We start from the raw sequence: 20,606 nt of genomic DNA, 5'->3' as shown, positions 1-20,606 counted from the left end.
CACATAGCTGGGTAGATTGCTTTGTGTTATGGGAATCTGATCATAGATATGTCCAAACAAGCTAAGAAGCTTTAAGATAATTTTATCCATTCCTGTGGTTAATTTACAAATCCTGGCCTGTTAAGGTGCATTCAATCATATTTTTAAATTTGTGCATAACATGTTTTCTTCATGGCTTAGTGATGTGCCAAGTGGAGTGACTGTTCTTCAGTCACAGATTAAGCTAGGATTCTTGGCAATGTGTAAATGCACATTTCCTATGCAAATGCAGAATTAAGAACTAACCAGGAAGAGCTTTACTGCAGTTCTCAATCTTCCAGATGCAATCAACTTTAATTCCCATAATCTCTAAATGACATGGGTCCCTGGGCTATGTATTCTGGAAGATGAAGTTAAACACAACTGGAGGATGCCATATCAAAATTAAGCACTGAATAATAATAGAATAATTATACTTTGAAATAGTATTAATTTGAATTGAGAAAGGCAGTCCCCACCCATCCTTCCGTGAAAATCTGAAGATCTGGCTGGCTGGTTGGGACCCAATGGAGTTCCACACTGGAGGTGGCTACTGGACTAATAGCTGACACAATCTCCTCCCCCTCCCCTGTGCATCCTGCTTCCTCCCTGCCCATCTTTTAATTCATATTGCTGCACTTCATTGTTTTACAATAGTTATATTTAAATTTGTTTTATAGTGTTATGGTCTACTGCTGTAAACCACCCAGAGTAGCCCTACAGCCACATGGGCGGCAAATTAATCATAAATACATTTTAGAAGGAAGCAAAACGAAAATTCCAAACATAGGAATGCATCTGGGGTATCAAACTCTATTTCATCGAGGGATGCATCAGGATTGTGTTTGACCTTGCAGGGCCAGGGTTGGGCACGGCTAGCTCGACGTCAGTTGTGTGGGGGATGCTTGTGGCCTGAGTGCTCTGCCAGAGAAAACAGGCTCCTGAGCTCTGTTTTTGGCTGCAAAGGCTTCTTGCAACCATTTGCCAGCAAAAATGGAGCTCTGTTTTCACTGGCAGAGGCACTGCGGCTGGTCCTTTGCTGTTTCCATGGTAGCCCCACAGGCCAGATCTAAGCACCCCATGGGCCACAAGCGGCCCACAGGCCTTGAGTTTGACACCCCTGAAATACACTGAACAGGAAACGGCTAATTAGAACAGGTAGGCAATAGGACCTTCAAACACATTGGACTATGGAATCCGTCAATCTTGGGATTGTAATACACAGTTTCCAATATAGATGAGAAAGTAGTATCAAGTTGAGAAGCAAATGGCAAGAGTAGCAACAGGATTAAATACTGATTTTTGGTAAGACTTGATAAGGGCTCAAATAATAATGGAGCTAAACATTACTAGTTTGACAAAATTCCAACAAACAAACCCCTAAGTCTTTAAGTGCCAAACTGCTGGGGATTTTTTAAAAAAAAAAAACCAAAATTGTATAAAACAGACAAAACAGTAAAAAAGGCTATTGTTTCCATATGTCTAGATTATTTAAATCAAATGGGTAATTTGATTTGTGTAATATTAAAACTTGTCTGTACCTAAGTAAGAAAATGAGGAAATCAGCATATCAAGATAATACAAAGCAATTTTTATTAGACCAAACAAGACAAAACTTTTTAACACTCTAGAGAGAATGTAGGCCCCAAACCAGAAGGCTGGCAGGAGGACGGAAACATATTAATGCAAAAAGTCCAACAGAATTCCAGGCCACATTTCAGTTCTCGGTTTTCACCTTTTCACAGGAAAGACAAAATGTCATTCTGCTTTAGAATAGAAGAATTCAAAAGTAGTTGAATACCGGTGAACACCTGGTACAGTGCAGTATAACTAGTTTCTAAACTGTATCCATTTTTTCTTCCCATTTTCGCAGCTGTTGCAAAAGTTGTTGATGTTCTAGAGAATCTGAAATCCTTAAGTCTGGTTCATTACCATTTAATGATGATGCCCCATGACTTTTGCCCAGTTCACAAAGAGTTTCTAAAATCTTAGGAATTACCTAGGTATAAAAGTGGGAGAAGGGAGGGGAGAGAGAGAGAGAGAGAGAACACAAAACTGCTGCTTATAATCAATTATTAAAATTTTGTTCATCTCTACTAAATCATAAAGGTGATTATTTCTGAAATCTGCAGTGTGAAATCTCATCTTGATGTGCACACGTTGAACCATGGCTTGTTGAATAAGTCAAAAGGAGTTAGTGTCATACAACATTCTAGTTTAATTATGTGCTGTATGTGGCCCTCCAACCTTTGGGTAAGCCCTTCAGAGATTCCCCAAAGGCACTGTTTCAGAAATGTTACATTGTTTTCTGAACGTAAACATTTGGATTCTAAATTTTAATGTGACAGGAGAAAATATTAAATGTAAAATCCTTGGCAAACTAACAAGGCATAAACTTCTGTGGTAGCCAGTAAACTATAGGTTAGAATTGTTGTATTTGGGTAGCATATTAAGCCATGAATTAGAAATATATTCTGCTTTAATATGTCTGGATGTAGCTACTCTAAAAGTCCAGCTTCTGTGACTTTTGTGCCTTGAAGAATGAGGAATTTTTGGCTTGCTAGAATCTGTTTTTCAGTTTGCTTCAATCCCAACCAAACAGTTAATGCTCAAGGATGGGAGATTGTCAACATTCAGAAGGCTACTGGGTCACCACCCTGTTTACTTCCCCGTTTAGATCTATGCAACAACTGTTGTGGTCTTTGAAGAAATTTTGTTTACTTTTGGATTTCCTTAGAAAGATAGAAGGGATTCATAAATAAATAACCAAGAGGAGGGGGAAAATTCCCAATCAGAATGTAGGAATGAATAACATGAAAAAGAGGAGAGATTTAAAGAAAGGCTTCTTCATTAGCAGCCAAAAGAACAGGGCTGTTTTGGAAACATTTGGAAAGCAACAATCTTTTCTGAAACTTGTTTTAATTTATCCCTACAAAGAGAATCCTTTCTCTTTCACAGTTTTGCTTATAGCTGAGAAAAAGTCAGACCTGCTTCTTCCATCCTAACAAAACTTGTCATGAGCATTAAGGGCAGAATGGAAAAGGAGATTTGGGGTTTATATACAGTACATGTCTATTGTGTTGTGTAAATCAAGCCATCTTGCACTTCTTAGGCTATGGGTGAAGAAATTATACCTCAGTATATGAAATATGTGAAGACAATTTACGTGGTTGCTAAGAATCAACGCAGATACATAATTACAACATGTGAATCAGATCATTGAATCAGTTGATAGTAAGCAGTAAATAGCCACATACAGAAACAGTTGTTTTCTTCCTGCTCAGATGACGAGAGAAGACATTTTCACTGTAGAACTAATATTGGCAAAAACAAAAACTCTGAAGTGATATCTTTGCTTATTGGAAAGCATATCTCTAAATCAATTTCAATTGCACAGGTTTTATTTATTTATTCTGTTTGTGTCCTTTCTATTTATAAAGTGCTCAATCCAGCAAACAACAATCACAATAATTTGAACCATCATAACGAAAACCGTTAATAGTTAAATTTTGGCTAAAAAGTGTGTTGATTTGCCAAGGCGGAGGTGCTAAATGCAATTCCCAGCACAGAATATTTCCTAGCTCTTACTACTACTGAAGTCTGCTACTTTTAAATTAAATTATAGGAAATGTGGTTTATGTCACATCATTTTGGGTTTACGTGTCCAATTTATTTTACAGCTGCACATAAAAATATTTCCTTGGGAGACAAGGAGAATGAGAAAAGCATACTGGGAAAATGAACATATATACTGTACATCTAACAAACTGTAGGACAAGAACTTACTTGTACAATGATCAGTTTTTTCTTCCAGACACAATTGGAGTCAGGCCATTCTTCCCCAAAGCATAACCACCAAGTGTAATTAGGACAACCTTTGCGCCCTTCGATGTACCCAATCAAATCTGAGGGAAGAAAGAGACGGGTGGGTGGAATTTTTTTCTTGTATTTAGTTACCACAGGAAAATATAATACCTGTTCCCCAATTAGTGGATGCACATGGTGAGAAAACTGTGCCTCTACTACCAAGGATGCCTCAAGTTTAACAAAAGGGGAGCAATGAAATCCCCAAAATTTAGAATCAATATACAGGTAGACCTCAATTTACAGCTATTTGTTTAGTGACTATTTGAAGCACTGAAAAAAGTGGCTTATGACCATTTTTGATACTTAAGACCACTGGAGCATGCCCATGGTCATGTGATCAAAATTAGGGTGCCTGGCAACTGGCATGTATTTATAACCCTTGTATTGTCCCAGGATCATGTGACCCCATTTGTAATTTTTCCAGCCATGCCAAGTCAATAGGAGAAATCAGATTCTCGGAATGATTGCACAGTTCGCTTAACAATTACAGTGATTCCCAAGGATAGTCCAGACATTCCACCTTTTAGCCTGGGGGTGAAATCATACACCCCTCAGAGAGGGCCCGCAATTTGGGTGTCCTCCTGGACCCGCAGCTGACGTTAGAACACCATCTGTCAGCTGTGACCAAGGGGGCTTTTGCCCAGGTTCGCCTGGTGCACCAGTTGCAGCCCTACCTGGATCAGGAGGCACTTTGAATGGTCACTCATGCCCTCGTCACCTCAAGGCTGGATTACTGTAATGCGCTCTACACGGGGCTGCCCCTGAAGAGTGTTCGAAGACTACAATTGGTCCAGAATGCAGCCGCATGAGCGATACTGGGTGTACCTAGATACACCCATGTTACACCCATCCTCTGCGAGCTGCACTGGCTCCCTATTGGTCTCAGAACGTGCTTCAAGGTGCTAGTCATTACTTTTAAAGCCCTACATGGTTTAGGACCTGGCTACCTGAGAGACCGCCTCCTGCCACATACCTCCCAACGACCAATAAGATCTCAAAGGTTGGGCCTCCTCTGGGTGCCGTCGACCAGACAATGCCGGCCGGCGGCCCCCCAGGGGAGGGCCTTCTCTGTAGCTGCACCGGCCCTGTGGAACGATCTACCCGTAGAGATCCGGACCCTCACCACTCTCCCGGCCTTCCGAAAAGCCACCAAGACCTGGCTGTTCCGGCAGGCCTGGGGCTGTTGATCAATGTCCAGCCCCACTTAGACAGAATGGATGGTGTGTAATTTTAACAACGGTTATTTTTACCTTTAATTTTTTAAATGCTTTTTATCTTGTCTGTAAGCCGCCCAGAGTCCCAAGAGAATGGGCGGCATACAAATTTTATTAAATTTCAAATTTCAAATTTGATTCATCTAACAACTAGGGCAAAATAGGTTGTAAAATGGAGTCAAACTGCCTTAGTTAGCAATAGAAATTTTGGACTCCATTGTAGTCCTAAGTCAAAGACAACCTATAATGGCCATTTTGCAAGTTTTAATTTAATGAAAATTTATGGATTCTCATATAGTTCAATTACATACGGACCATACATCTAGAAAAAGCATGGCAAAAACAAGGACACATTGTAAATCAGATGTAGACGGCCTGAATATGTCCCCTAAGCAATCATAAAAACCCATAATGGCTCTTCTTAGTGTGGGAACCATAATTGAAATGTTATGCACAAATATAGCCTGGTTGCATATCTGTGTGTACAAAGGGAGAAAATGGGAAACCCCACTCTCACATAACACATTAACTACACTAAAAGGTACAACATATATAGCTCCATTGAAAAAGAATTTCCAGATGTTTAAGCTGGTTTCAGAAAGGATTGTGGCTCTAGTGACTACTTCAAATCTACACTGGATCATGGAAAAATCTCAAGAATATCAAAAGATCATCTACATCTGCTTTATTGACTATAAAAAAATCCTTCAATTGTATTGATTACAGCAAGCTGTGGAGAGTCCTAAAAGACCTGAGAGTGTTAACACATCTGGTCGTGTGCAGTCATTGTACCCAATTCAGAAAGCCACTATATGGAAATCTTGATTGTTTCACGTCAGAAAATGGAAGATAGCAAGGTTGCATTCTTTTAGATTTCTTATTCAACCTGTATGCCAAAGGCATCATAAAGAAGCTGAAACTTGAAGAATCAAAAAATTGAGTAAAGATTGGAGGAAAATCAATTATCTTCAATATGTTGATGACACACTCAGAAATCAAAGAAAGCCTGAAACATCTAATCAAAAGATGAAAGCAAGACTCTTCCTGAATCAGAATTTCTTCTGTTAAATAAGATGGTTAATAAATGAATTGCACCCAACTTTATAACCTCTTTTGCCATGGCTGTTAAACGCTCGCGGTTGTTAAATGGCCATTAAGCTTCCCCCATAGACTTTGCTTGCTGGAAGAAAATTGGGAAGGTCACAAATGGCATTCAGATGACCCCCAGGAGATTGCAACTGTTGTAAATTCATGCCTGTTGCCAAGCACCTGAATTTTGATCACATGACTGTGGGAATGTGGTGTTGTAAAGCGAAGACTGGTTATAAGTAACTTTTTTCAGTGCCATTTAACTTTGAATGGTCACTACTGATACATGAATGATTATAAGTCGATTATCTGTAGTGATTTTAAATTAAATTCAGGTTTCTGAAAGTTTGGGCTGGATTGCATCTTGAAAGCACGTGTATTTTTCAAGAGAGGGAGGGAATAGAGAAGATGCTTGCTTGTATCCTATTATTTAGGCAGAATGTTTTTCTTCTAAGTGAGGGCTGTCAAGCTTGATTTTATTGTGTTTAACCTCAAGGGGTGGTGGGGAGCCATGGCCAGGGAGGGCATGGCCAGCTCGTCTTCACTCATGCCGGGGGCACCTGTGGTGCCCTGAATTCTCTGCCAGCAAAAACAGGCTCCCGATCTCTGTTTTTGGCTGCGACCGCCTCTTGCAACCCTCTGCCCTCCCGAGCTCCATTTTCAGATAAGACAGCCGCCTGCAAACTCCGCCAGTGAAAATGGAGCTCAGACGAGCTGCTCACAGCCCTCACAAGCTCCAGTTTTGGCTGCACCAGTCTCCTACTACCTTCTGTCAGCGAAAACAGCTCACGAGGCTGAACACTCTGTTTTCGCAGGAGGGCAAAGGTCTGTTTTCTCTGGTAGAGGCACTGCCGGCAGGTCCGCTGTTTCCAGGGCAGTCCTGTGGGCCAGATCAAAATACCCCATGGGCTGGATTCAACCCGCAGGACTTGTTTGACACCCCCGCTCTAAGTTGATTTCCCTGTCTGGTTGCAGGAGGCGATCAGAAGTACCATGTTCTAACCCAGGGGCGTAAAAGTCGATTTCACTGAAGGCTGCATCAGGGTTGTGTTTGACCTTGAGGGCCAGGATGAGTGTGGCCAGGGTGGGTGTGCCCAGCCCGACATAACTTGTGATGGAGCATCTGTGGCGGCCTGAGTACTTTGCGAGCAAAAACTGACTCCCGAACTCAGTTTCTGGCTATGACGGCCTCCATAACCTTCTGCTAGTGAAAATGAAGCTCTCCGCGGCCCTGATGAGTTCTGTTTTCAGCTGAAATGGTCTCCTGCAACCCTCTGCCAGCAAAAATGGAGCTCAGGAAGGCCGCATGTGGCCCTTGCGAGCTCTGTTTTTGCTGGCAGAGGCATCATGAGCCGGTCCTTTGCTGTTTCCAGGGGGGCCGTGTGGGCCAGATCTAAGTTCCGTGCGAGCCAGATCCGGCCCCTGGGCCTTCAGTTTGACACCTCTCTTCTAACCTGTCCTACCAGTGCAATGTCAGTTTTTGACTGCTGTTTGAGCAACATGGATTATATGCCATCAAGTCAGGCTTTACAACCACACAAATCACTCCACGACATGCTATATACTGTATTTTTCAGAGTATAAGATGCACTGGAGTATAAGACACACCAAGATTTTGAAGAGGTAAATTTTCTAAAAAGTTTTTGTGCCCCTCTGCCCAGGCCCTCCGGAGGACTCTGCAGGCCTCCCAAACCCTCTGAAAAGTGAGGCATGCAGAGAGTTTGGGAGGCCTGCAAAGTGCTTCTGGGGGTTGTGGAGGGCAAAGACATGATGTGTGAGGGCTTGATCATTCTAAAGGGTAAGGTTTTTATCAATCTCAAATCCACTTTTTTCTACCCCTCCCCAGGGCAGGGCAGGACTAAACATATCTCTCTGCACTTTATTTTTTTCCCCTCTGACTGGCGACCACACAGAGCCGCTTGGCCCAAGGAGAGGCAGTCGGCTCGCTTCTTCTCTTCAGTGAGGAGAGAAAGACACGTGCGGCTGCTGAACCGCCGCTGCTGCGCTCGACTGGGAACGGCCCATTGGGCGAGGAGGGGTGGGGATCCCTTTCATTTGGATTAATGGTTCCTCGTGGTGGTTCCTGAGCCACAAAAGGTAAGCCCAAAGAAGACGAGGCAAGGCTGCCTCCTTGAACAAATGGGCTTGTTCACAGCCCTCTTCACAACCCCGCTTCCTTAGTCTCAGTGCAAAAGCAGGTGCCAGGCACCCAGATACCATATCTCTTTGCTGCATGACAGATCCGGGCAGATTGGAGGTGGGGATGGAGGAAGAGAAAAGGGATAGATTGGGAAATTAAAAACCTGGAATGGGATACAATCAAGCTCCTGAGATCACTTCGCTGCCACCCCAAAATGCTGTTACTGCGATCTCTGCCGCCTGGAATTGCCAGAGAAGGGGCAGGTGGGGTGGGTTCTGCAGAGATCACTATAACAGCATTTTTGGGTGGCAGGGCAGTGATCCAAAACCAAAGCCTTTGAATCAAGCTTGATTGTACCCCATTCCAGGTTTTTAACTTCCTGATCTAGTTTCTAGAGAAATCTTTGAGGCACCTCTCATTTGCAGGAGGAGGAGGAGGGTGGCATATTCAAATGCCTCTGAGTAACTGGGAAAGAAAGGCATGCTTTTCGAGCGGCGGTTTTCTGCAGGTTCCAAGCACGGCTTTCTTTCCCAGTTACTCAGAGGCTTTTGTATATGCCGCCCTCCTCCTCATCCTGCAAATTGGAGGTGGCTCAGAGACGCTAGATTTCTCTGGACTCTAGATCGGGAAGTTAAAAACCTGGAATGGGGTACAATCAAGCCTGATTCAAAGCCTTCTTTGGACTCCTGAGCTAAGCCTCCTGAGTTGAGCCTCCTAAACTGCGGGAAGCGGCTGCCAGCGATGCCCTCAGGGCAATGAAGATGCAAGCAGAGAAGGCTCAACCCCCTCAGGAGCTGCCAAGCCCTTGCCGCCCTTCTAACACCCGTGAGGATTGCGGAGGAAAGCATTTTCAGGCGGCGGATCCCCTCCCTGATTCCAAAAACGGTGCATGCGGAAGGTGCTGCCACCTGAAAGCTCTTTCCTCCATGATCCTCACGTTTCAGGTGGCGGATCTGGCCAGGGGAAAAGAGAAAGTGTATCTGCAGTGGGAGGAGGCTCAGCGGCTGTCGGAGGGGCAGCAAGCATTTGGCAGCTCCTGAGGGGGCTTTCAATGCAATTCCCAGGGCTGCTTTGGGAATCAGGCTCCATGTGGAAGTGAGGATCCCCACTGACTGGAACCACCCGAAAATCCGACGCACAGACTAGGTGGACGGGGCTACATTCAGAGTATAAGACGCACCCAGATTTTCACCCTCTTTTTTGGGTAAAAAGGTGCATCTTATACTCAGAAAAATACGGTATATTATTTTAGATTTAATTAATAGGTGCATACCAGGCTCCCTTTTAGTAGAAAAAGCTCAATGAAGCCTTGGATAAATGTTTACTGGTTACTTTAGTATAAGTAGAATTAACAGACATCTAAACAAGCGTTCTTAGGATTCAGATAAAAATCACCTTAGCATACCTGATACGAAAAGCTGCAGATTGAAGATGGGAACAAACTGTTCCTTCAGTAGCTTTCCATGCTCTACGCGATCTCCTGGAATTTCAGATTGGCTCCAGTAGACATGGCAAACACCTTTGCGCATGCCACACAGTTGGTTTCCTATGATACGGAGAAGCACACCTGGAGCTACTCCTTTGAGAAGGCGACGTGTGTACTCTGCTTGCAGCTTATCATTCAAAATGGTGGGGTCAGGAAATGATACATCCGCCAAATCATGATAATTTCCATGGACACCAGGAGGCACGAAGCATAGGCCTCGGTTGTTCTCTTTATTGATCACTTCATGTAAGACCTGACGACCCCGATAAAAAGTCCGAACCTCAAAATCTGTCTCTAAAAAGAAGGAAATCCAAATTTTCAGGGTAGAGACAGTACTTTTTATTAGTTCACCCACCCACTCCATTTCAAACTTTTACTGCTGTAAATTACCACTAATACAGTACACTTGTGCCAAAGAATATGTGATTCTAAATTACAATTTCCAGCACTATTCAGTACTATCTATGCTGGTAGGTTAGTTCAGCCACATCTATAGAGCCATAGGTTTTCCAGTTTCTTAAGAAACCAAGATTCTCTTACCAAGTTTTTAACTATATCCTGCAGTAGTTATTTCCTCTAGATTCAGGAAACTTACCAAACGGAGTTGTTGTCAGTTGTTCCAATTGTGAGTTCATGGCAATGGGTTGATACAATTCTAAATTGGATGGTGGGTTTTCACAGCCAATAATATTTTCTGCTGCCATTCCTGAATGTGGAGCTTTACAGAACAAAAAAAATATATATTAAGAACCTAAAACTGATGGGTTTCATTTAAGAAACTAAAATGTGGAGATTTGGAAGTGGAGGAAGAACAATTTCTGCATCATTATTTGGCAGTTAGCTCTCCCACCTCCATCACCTAAGGCCTTGTCTCAATATAATTTCTGTATCAGTTTGTCCATTCTAGGCATTTTATGAAGCTGCATCTCATGGCAGGTTACACTTTTTTATTTAAAAAAAAATTGGGCAGGAAAATGCTGATAGATTCCTTCTGATTTAATGGGTCTAGGATTTAAATCTTGAGATAGCAAGCAGATTTTGATCTAATGGAACAGAAGCTTGAAAGATTGTCTCTGACTATCACAATCCTCAAACATTCTTCACCAGAATGGCAATCCAATCTCCAAAGCAATTCTTGTCCTCCTTCCAAATGTCATTCATTTTTCTCAGTAATTTAGAAAACAAGGACAATTAATATTACATGAAAATGGAGACTTATGCATCCAATCATTATTCCTCCTAAAAGATGAATTCTTTGTATTTCATGTTGTTGTTGTTGTTGTTGTTATTATTATTATTTTATTTCTACAATATCTAGATGGCACGTGATGCCTAGATAATAGGGGCTTGGTTCACACAGCATTAAAACATAAAATGTAGTTTTCAAAGCTCAAGATTGAGTTTATTGTCTGTGAAACAGTATGATTCATTTGGTTACTGCTCTGTGTGAATGGAACTTCTCTGACCACAAGACAACCAAGAATTTCCCCTAGATTCAGGAAGCTTACCAAATTCATTGGTTCCCTCGATTTGTTGCAATAGAGTCAATGGTGTTGTAGAATCATCCGGAACCAATTTGGATGGAGTTTGAAACCACATTGGATAGTCTTCTATGGCTAAAAGTGAAGTATTATAGAAACAGAGAGACATTAACGAAAACTTCATACCAAAACAAGGAATGATTTCAATATTTTTATTCTTCTAACATTTAATTGATACAATATATAAAGGTTATTTTACATCACTTTGGCACTTTAAAAACTATTATTAAAATCAAGTCAGAAATTAAGAAAAACGGACAATATAAGGATCATTAGTCAAAATAATGATTTCTAGCTATAGTCCGTGACTTCTGACCACGATTGAGCCCAAAAAGTCTGTTGCTAAGTGAGATGGTTGTTAAATGAGTTTTGCCCCATTTTATAACTCTTCTTGTCACAGTTGTTAAGTTAGTACTGGTAACAAGGTGTAAAGTAAATCTGGTTTCCCCATTGACCTTATTTGTCAGGTTGCAAAAGGTGAACACATGACCCTGGGACACTGCAATGGTCATTAATAGAGCCAGTTGCCAAGCTTTATCAGGTGAATCTTGGGAGGACTGCAGCAGTCATTAGCATGAACTATGATGTCATTTTTTTGTAACTTTCAATGATCACTAAACGAATGATTGTAAGCCGAGAGCTAATGTGAAGCAGTCTGAAGTTTACCTTATATTGTAGAGCTTAAAAATCTTACGTTAAGAGAATCCCAAATACTGGATAGAATATAGCGGAAGTCTATGTGCAAAATTATAATTCATAAATGGTTCTCATGTTAATGTCAAATTTTAAAAATAAAATTATTTTGACATTAATGCATATACCCAATAATCCTTGGTTTGTCTGGCTACCAAAGAAGGAACTGAGTCACTTCCACTATTTTCCAAGGGAAAGTATAAAATGTACTAGTGAGTGTTGTCACAAATAAAGCCAATTTGGTATTTTTCTTAGGAACGTAATGCTTAGATATGCTGGTGAGAAAGAAAAGTCAATATTTAAAATTTGTTTCATTTTTTGGTGAACAATCTGCCAAAATTGCTGGGCTTTATGACACTGCTTTCAAATATAGAAGAATTCTCCAACCAATTATTAATTTTTCATCTTTTTTTTAACCTTAAGGTTATTTATTTTAGCGATCAACTTAGGAATAAAATACCAATAAAATATCATGTGCGGTAAAGGTTCTCCTCACACCTATGTGCTAGTCATTCCCGACTCTAGGGGGCAGTGCTCATCTCCATTTCAAAGCCGAAGAGCTAGTGCTATCTGAAAACGTCTTTGTGGTCATGTGGCTGGCATGACTAAATGCCAAAGGCGCACGGAATGCTGTTACCTTTCCACCAAAGGTGGTTCCTATTTTTCTATTTTTCTACTTGCATTTTTACATGCTTTTGAACTGCTAGGTTGGCAGAAGCTGGGACAAGTAACGGGAGTTACGCAGCACTAGGGATTCGAACCGCCAATCTTTCTGATTGACAAGCTCAGCGACTTAGCCACCGCATCCCTAAAAATCTCATACTAATTTTCTAAATTTGTCTTCTATTGATGATCCCATTGTTTCCTTTTAATTTAGATTCTGGGTGCTTTTAAACATAGAAGTTCAATTTATTCTATTTCTGAATCACATTTCAGTGACTATTTTATATGTACGCTCCAACAGATGTTTTTTGTTTTGTATTATAAACATTTTAAAATGTTATCTTTCACCATTGTGAAAAATTGATATTTAATACGATCCTTTTGATTTTTGTCACTCACCATCAGCTGAAGCGAAACAATCCAAGGTACTCAGCACATTCTCCTGTGTTTCATCCTGAAGAACAGGATGAAAGATCAGAAAAAGCATCTAGTCTTGAAGGCATGTCAAACTTATTGGCTTGCTTGAGCCACACTGATTGATGAGGAATTATCATGGGCCATGTATAAAATACATAATAGTTAATATATACAAACGCTCATCATAATGTGAAAAATTTATAATCTTATGAGGCTGCATTACTAGCTCTCTAGGACCACATGCAGCCCATGAGCCACAGTGGGACACACTTTGCCTTCCCCTCTCCACCCAGAGTGGGAAAAAAAATTTTTTTTTGTTTTCATTTCACTATTCAAGCATATAAGCTATGTTGGGAACAGTTTCCCAGGATAGAAATGTAGCACATATCAATAAGCACTGTCACTTAGTGTTAAGCACAAGAAATACAAAGAAAGGCTTTTGAAAAGCTGTTGGAAACAAGGGAAAAAGTGGGACTGAATTAAATCTTTAAAGATATAAGAAGATACTACAACTTCATTCTGCAGGGGTAAATATGCTATACTGAGTATTTGGAAAGCTCCAGCAAAGGAAAGGAACCTGACTATCGAGTGAGACAGAAGAGGACTTACCAGACTAAACGATGAACTCATTCCCGGTGACCTCCTACTTTCAGCTGGAATCAATGGTGCAGGAATAACCTCCACAGCTGGATTATTTAGGTCTGAGTAAGAAAATAATAAGCAAGTATTCTTTCACTCTGACTCACATTTCCCCCCTTTTAAAATTATATTGTCCTTGGTAGATGCTAAGCTTTCTGAAGTTAATTCCTTACTGGCAATATTAAAGTTGATTTTATAGACTTTGTGAGGATCTTCAGGGTCAGTGCTATTATCCTCCACCATCTCAATACCATCTTTTCGGTTCAGAGCAGCGCGGAAGTTCCTCTTCCAGTCTGAAGGAGTCCGAGGATCCTTTTCTGGATTGTAAAGGTGTCTAGCAATGGCCCAGTCCTACGCAGAAAGGCAACAGTATAGTCTGCAATCACCATGCCTGGTTTCCCTTCCTTCATGTTCCCCATCAAGCTAGCATATGGCAGAGTTCATCCAACAGACCACAATCTGACTTGCTTCTGTCTCAACTTAGTGCATTTTGTAAATCCAGCCATTACAATTTATAAGACATGGTTATGGTTTATGGCTTAGCATCAGAGGTAGTATTCAGCAGATTCTGACCAGTTCTGGAGAACCGGTCGTGGAAATTTTGAGTAGTCCTCAAAGATGTAGCAGGGACCAGGGAAACCTGAGTACTCCTCCTCCCTTAAGCATGAAAGCTAGCTGGTTGAGTTTGGGCCAGTTATTTTCTTTCAGACCTGTGTTTCCTGATCTAGTCTACCTCACAGAACTGACATATCTGTCCATAAAATCACTAGGAATCAAGACTGACTTAAAGCTCACCACCACAATACAGAATAATTCAGAGAGCCATCAGAAAAAAAAAATGAACTTCACCAACTGAAGAATGACAGTTTGTTCTAGAATTAAGGCACCAGGCTAGAAAGGAAGAGGCCATGAGTTCAAGTTCTGCCTAGGCCATGAAAGCCAGCTGGATGACCTTGGGCCAGACACTCTCTCCGAGCCCAACTCACCTTATGAGCCAAACAAGTTGACAAAAAAGCCAAAAAAGCCAATTCAGTCCTGGGTTGAATCAACAGAGGAATAGCATGAAGATCAAGAGAAGTAATAATAATGTTTTATCCAGCAATAATGGGGCCACACATGGAATACTACATCTAGTTATGGTCACCATGATACCAAAAATATGTTGATACCCTGGAAAATGTGCAGAGAAGAGCAACAAGGATGATAAAGACTCAGGAAGCTAAATCAAATGATGAACAATTGAGGGAGATAGGTATGTGTAACCTAAGTACTAGCCTAACTCTAAGCTATGGAAGAAAAGAATTAGGAGAGAGGTGATAATTCTCTTCCAGTACTTGAAGGGCTTTCTAAGAGAAGAGAAGAGAAGAGAAGAGAAGAAGGGGTTGATTTATTCTCCAAAGCACCAGAGGGCAGGACAAGAAGTGATGGGTGGGAAAATTATTAAAGAGAGGTCCAATCTTGATGTAAGGAGAAATTTTCCGACAATGAGAACAATTAATCATCTCTTTCACATGGTATGTGACACACATGCAACAGGGGAAGAAATCTCCACAAGCTTACCTCAAAGATCTGAAAATCCCTTGGGTTAATGCTCTGTCGTGACGCATGCTTCCATGGTATTCGGAAAAGTGTTTTTTCTGAGTTGAGCCAAGACACACCTGGATATCTCTGGTTGTCCAATTGCTCTATTAGCCAGGGCACAATGAGAGGCTTCTGAGTACCCATTGGAGATATACAGATGTGCTGTCAGTTCAAATCTGTGGGGGGAAAACAGAATCATAAACACAATTCACTGGGGAAATGTAGAAAAATGTTCTTCATGCATGGAGAAAACTTTTGGCATGCAATATCCTGAATTCTTAACCGTGGGGTTCTTGGTGGTCTCTGAGCTTGGTGGTTTTCATGCAGAAATTTCAAGAACAAACTATGTAACATAATCAGGGATATGTACAGGTGTGCACTGATGTTACCATTGGAAGAAATCTCTTTATTATCCATTAGCTCCCGACAGGCTCTGTGGGCTTCTACTCTCAGACAAATGTGTGTGCTGGCCAGGACCTGTCTGGTAGCTGGTTTGGCTGGGAGTCCCTTTGTTGGTTACCAAATTGTTGGAAGAAATTTCCCTGGTTTGTTCCCAGCTGGGAAGCAGTCACCCATGTTGAGAAGAAATGACACAGAAGCAAACTGCCAGAATTTGAAAGCAGGATTCTTTAATTCAGGAAGACAAGAAAGGTAATGACACTGCTCCAGTGTTCCTGGCTTGTAAGCAGATTGGGGGGGGGGGGGCGGACAAACCCGTGCTTTCCTATACTTGATTTTCCATTGAAGCTCCTATAGCAGTGATGGTTAACCTTTTCCGTGCATGCATGGCAGAGACCTGAAGACCAGATGGCCACGGGAGGCACGTGCGCATGCGCGCAGAGCTGAACTGGGGGGGGAGGGTGGCTGGCTGGCATGTCATCAGAGAGGGCATGCACTGTGTGTCACCTCTGGCACGCATGCCATAGGTTCACCATCACAGTTCTATAGTTTGATGGGTTTTGATGTGTGCCTTTGGTTAAAGTGACTGCTCTGGATCCTGTCTTCCTGCCTTAATGGGTTAATCCTGTCCCAGGACCTTTGTCTTTCCAATCCTGGGGGTTAATCTTATCAGGGGGCAGGAAAAAGGGAGTTTGATGGAGAGTTTATTTTTAACCTAATTCCTTAAGTATTTTCAGAATCTGACTTTATTTCTAGTAAATAACAAAATAACAAAAAAGCCAACACCTTCTAGGCTGTATAAACAGAGGGATAGAATCAAGATCAGTGAAGTGTTAACACCACTTTATAATGCCTTGGTAAGGCCACACTTGGAATACTTCAGTTTTGGTCGCCACGATGTAGAAAAAATGTGGAGACTCTAGAAAGACTGCAGAGAAGAGCAACAAAGTTGATTAGGGGACTGGAGACTAAAACATATGAAGAACGGTTGCAGGAACTGGGTATGTCTAGTTTAATGAAAAGAAGGACTAGGAATGACATAACAGTAGTTTTCCAATATCTCAGAGATTGCCCCAAAGAAGAGGGAGTCAAACTATTCTCCAAAGTACCCAAGGGCAGGACAAGAAGCAATGGGTGGAAATTGATCAAGGAGAGAAGCAACTTAGAACTGAGGAGAAATTTCCAGATAGTTAGAACAATTAATCAGTGGAACAGCTTGCCTCCAGAAGTTGTGAATGCCCCAACACTGGAAGTCTTTAAGAAGATGATGGGTAGCCATTTGTCTGAAATGGTATAGAGTTTCCTGCCTAAGCAGGGAGCTGGACTAGAAGACCTTCAAGGTCCCTTCCATCTCTGCTATTCTAAAAAAAAATTCTAGCTACGGCTGAAAAGGCTATTTTTATTTCCTGCACTGTTTCAGAGGTTCTGGCATTGTCTTCTTTGGGGTGCACTTCCCATATTACTTATTAGGGTAATGAAATGGCTGCAGAAATATCACAAAACTCGGAGAGCATCAAGGAATTTTGAATTTGAATTTGTTTATTATTTATAGGCTGCCCTTTTCCCTGAGGGGACTCAGGGCGGCTTACAATTTGTGGGGAGGGGAATACAAGACAAGACATGAGACAATACATAAGTAAAAATAGAACACAACATTCATTCATCATTCGGGTGGGGACGGATTAGAATCTTTATCCCCAGGCCTGACGGGATAGCCAGGTCTTGAGGGCTGTGCGGAAGGTCTGGACGGTGGTGAGGGTGCGAATCTCCACGGGGAGATCGTTCCAAAGGGTCGGAGCTACTACTGAAAAGGCTCTCCTCCGCGTAGTTGCCAGTCGACACTGACTGGCGGATGGAACTCGGAGGAGGCCTAATCTGTGTGATCTAATAGGTCGTAGGGAGGTAATTGGCAGGAGGAGGTCTCTCAAGTACTCAGATCCACTACCATGGAGGGCTTTATGGGTGGTAAGTAGCACCTTGAAGCGCACCCGGAGATCAACAGGTAGCCAGCGCAGCTCGCGGAGGATAGGTGTTATGTGGGCGAACCGCGGTGCGCCCACAATCACTCGCGCGGCCGCTTTCTGGACTAGCTGAAGTCGCCGGATGCTCTTCAAGGGCAGCCCCATGTAGAGCACGTTGCAGTATTCCAGCCTAGAGGTCACAAGGGCCCGAGTGACCGTTGTGAGAGCCTCCCGGTTCAGGTAGGGTCGCAACTGGCGCACCAGGCGAACCTGGGCAAATGCCCCCCTGGTCACAGCCGACAGGTGGTGGTAAAAGGTCAGCTGTGGGTCCAGGAGGACTCCCAAGTTGCGAACCCTGTCTGAGGGGTATAAAATTTGCCCCCCCAGCCTGAGTGATGAAACACTAGCCAAATTATTGGGAGGGAAACACAACAGCCACTCGGTCTTGTCCGGGTTGAGTACCAGTTTGTTAGCTCTCATCCAGTCCCTAACGGCTTCGAGACCCCGGTTCATCACGTCCACCGCTTCATTGAGTTGGCACGGGGCGGACAGATACAGCTGAGTATCGTCCGCGTATTGGTGGTATCTTATCCCGTGCCTCCGAATGATCTCGCCCAGCGGTTTCATGTAGATGTTGAATAGTAGGGGGGATAAGACCGAACCCTGTGGCACCCCATATGTTAGGGGCCTAGGGGTCGATCTCTGCCCCCCAACCAACACCGACTGCGACCTGTCCGAGAGGTAGGAGGAGAACCACTGCAAAACAGTGCCTCCCACCCCCACCTCCCGCAGTCGTCGCAGAAGGATACCATGGTTGATGGTATCGAAAGCCGCCGAGAGGTCAAGGAGAACCAGGATGGATGCATGGCCTCCATCCCTGGCTCTCCAGAGATCATCGGTCAATGCGACCAAAGCGGTTTCTGTGCTGTAACCAGGTCTGAAGCCGGACTGGAAAGGGTCAAGGTAACTAGCTTCCTCCAAGGACCGTTGAAGCTGGAAGGCCACCACCTTCTCAACAACCTTCCCAACAAAGGGGAGGTTGGAGACTGGACGGTAATTGTTAAGAACGGCTGGATCCAAAGATGGTTTCTTCAGGAGGGGGTCTCACCACCGCCGCTTTAAGTGCGGCGGGGAAGTGCCCCTCCCGAAGGGAGGTGGTAACAACCGCCTGGATCCAGCCTCGTGTCACCTCACTGCTGTTGGCAACCAGCCAGGAGGGACACGGGTCCAGTACACAAGTGGAGGCACTCACAGCTCTTATGGCCTTGTCCACATCCCCAGGGGCAACATCCTGAAACTCAACCCAGAGATGGTCTGCCAATTTATCCCCTTGTGCCTCGGCTGGATCTGCAAAGGTGGAGTCCAAATCCGACCGAAACCGAGCAACTTTGTCCGCTAAGAACTGGACATAATCCTCAGCCCTACCCTGCAAGGGGTCCCCCGTATCCCTCCTATTTAGGAGGGAGCGGGTTATCCTAAACAGGGCGGCTGGGCGGGACTCAGCGGACGCAACCAAGGTGGCAATATACGTTCTTTTTGCTGTCCTCAATGCCCTGATGTATTCCTTGGTGCAGGTTGTTAAGAGTGCTCGGTTCGATTCGGATTTATCGGACCTCCATAGGTGCTCTAGGCGTCTCCTCCGGCGCTTCCTCTCCCGGAGCTCCTCGGTAAACCAAGGAGGCCTCCGGGATCCGCCGACCCGGAGGAGCCGTAGTGGTGCAATCCGGTCAAGGGACTCCGATGCTGCCGAGTGCCAGGCAGCAACCAGAGTCTCCACCAAACTGTGGGTAAGGACCCCACAGTTCAACTCTAAATTACAATTATTCTCTTCTATTGTTTGCAATCCCTTGCCATGAACGACTACTTCCCCAATCTGCAGCTGTCCAGATGACAGAACCTTCCAGAATTTCATTGTCATTTCATTGAGCTGTGGTCCAAATACATAGAGGACAATTGTTTGTGAAAAGTTCTAAGCAGCAGCGAATTTAGGCTGCTCCCCTACTCCTAAACAAGACACTGATCCTCTTGCAAATAGCCTTTTCTCATTCACAACATTGTCTGGACATCTGAACAACAAACTTTCTCATCCGTAGTTCCATTATCTTGAAATAAAAAAAAAAGATGGAATAGTTGCACAAACCCTGTTGGCAACCTTCGACAGCTTCTCATCTGGAAGTGTGCAGAGGGAGGATTTACTTTGGAGTAAACCTCAGATTACTCTGTAAATTTTGGAAAGATAACTTATTATTTGGTGGGCCTCGCGTATTTTGATTTTGGATATGGAAGGTGGAGAGTACTTGCGAGAGACTTCGGCTATCATCTATCATCGGGGTAAAGACAACTTGAGCGCCTTCCCGAAGTCCGACCGCCCCCTCCCCAATCAGAGTACCTACCTCTTTCTCTACAGGATCTCTGCTTTGATCGACCGATTTAAAACAAAAACAAAAACAGGTTACAAGCTCCCCTCTCCCGGTGTCACACATTTAGTTTCGATTTCCTGGCTCAGAAATCTTCAACTGGACACGCCTCTATTTTTTCTCTCTCTGTGCTGCCCTAGCAGTACATAGCCAGCAGTATAGAGCTAGTATAGGAATTAAGAACTGTCTCCTTTAAGAAACTACCTCGTGGGAAATGTAGGCAGATACTGCCTTATGGGAAATGTAGTTCCATGGCATGTGATCATATCTGTGTTTCTGATTGGCCACTGGAGCATTCTGCCTGCCTGCAAAGTTTATAGCCGGTCAGTTTAAAAGTCTTTGTGATCCTGTATAAGTAGTGTTTGTATCTGCTCTCAGCATGAGAGTGAAGGATCATCTTTTTACATCACGTAATGGAACAGATTATAGCAAGTATCTTAACACTGAACTGTAAGTTTTGCTATTAAGAATGCCTGATAAT

General features: G+C 43.1%; 1 protein-coding gene across 1 annotated transcript; it reads right to left on the bottom strand.

Annotated features, from left to right (window-relative positions):
* Window positions 1-1,588: 1,588 nt before the first annotated feature.
* IRF3 (interferon regulatory factor 3) lies at window positions 1,589-20,234 on the bottom strand. The gene is made up of 10 exons (XM_032237865.1): window positions 20,102-20,234; window positions 15,328-15,524; window positions 13,941-14,118; window positions 13,738-13,829; window positions 13,111-13,165; window positions 11,323-11,430; window positions 10,410-10,532; window positions 9,734-10,108; window positions 3,805-3,923; window positions 1,589-2,017 (listed from the first exon to the last, which is right to left on the bottom strand). The coding sequence occupies exons 2-10, from the start codon at window positions 15,490-15,492 to the stop codon at window positions 1,856-1,858; spliced, it is 1,377 nt and encodes a 458-aa protein (XP_032093756.1). The 5' UTR covers window positions 15,493-15,524; window positions 20,102-20,234; the 3' UTR covers window positions 1,589-1,855.
* Between the last annotated feature and the right edge of the window lie 372 nt (window positions 20,235-20,606).

Source organism: Thamnophis elegans, chromosome Z (genome assembly GCF_009769535.1).
Source record: "Thamnophis elegans isolate rThaEle1 chromosome Z, rThaEle1.pri, whole genome shotgun sequence".
NCBI classification, from domain to species: Eukaryota; Metazoa; Chordata; class Lepidosauria; order Squamata; family Colubridae; genus Thamnophis; species Thamnophis elegans.
The sequence above is the reverse complement of the archived record's forward strand: the minus strand, read 5'-3'. Positions and strand labels throughout refer to the sequence as shown.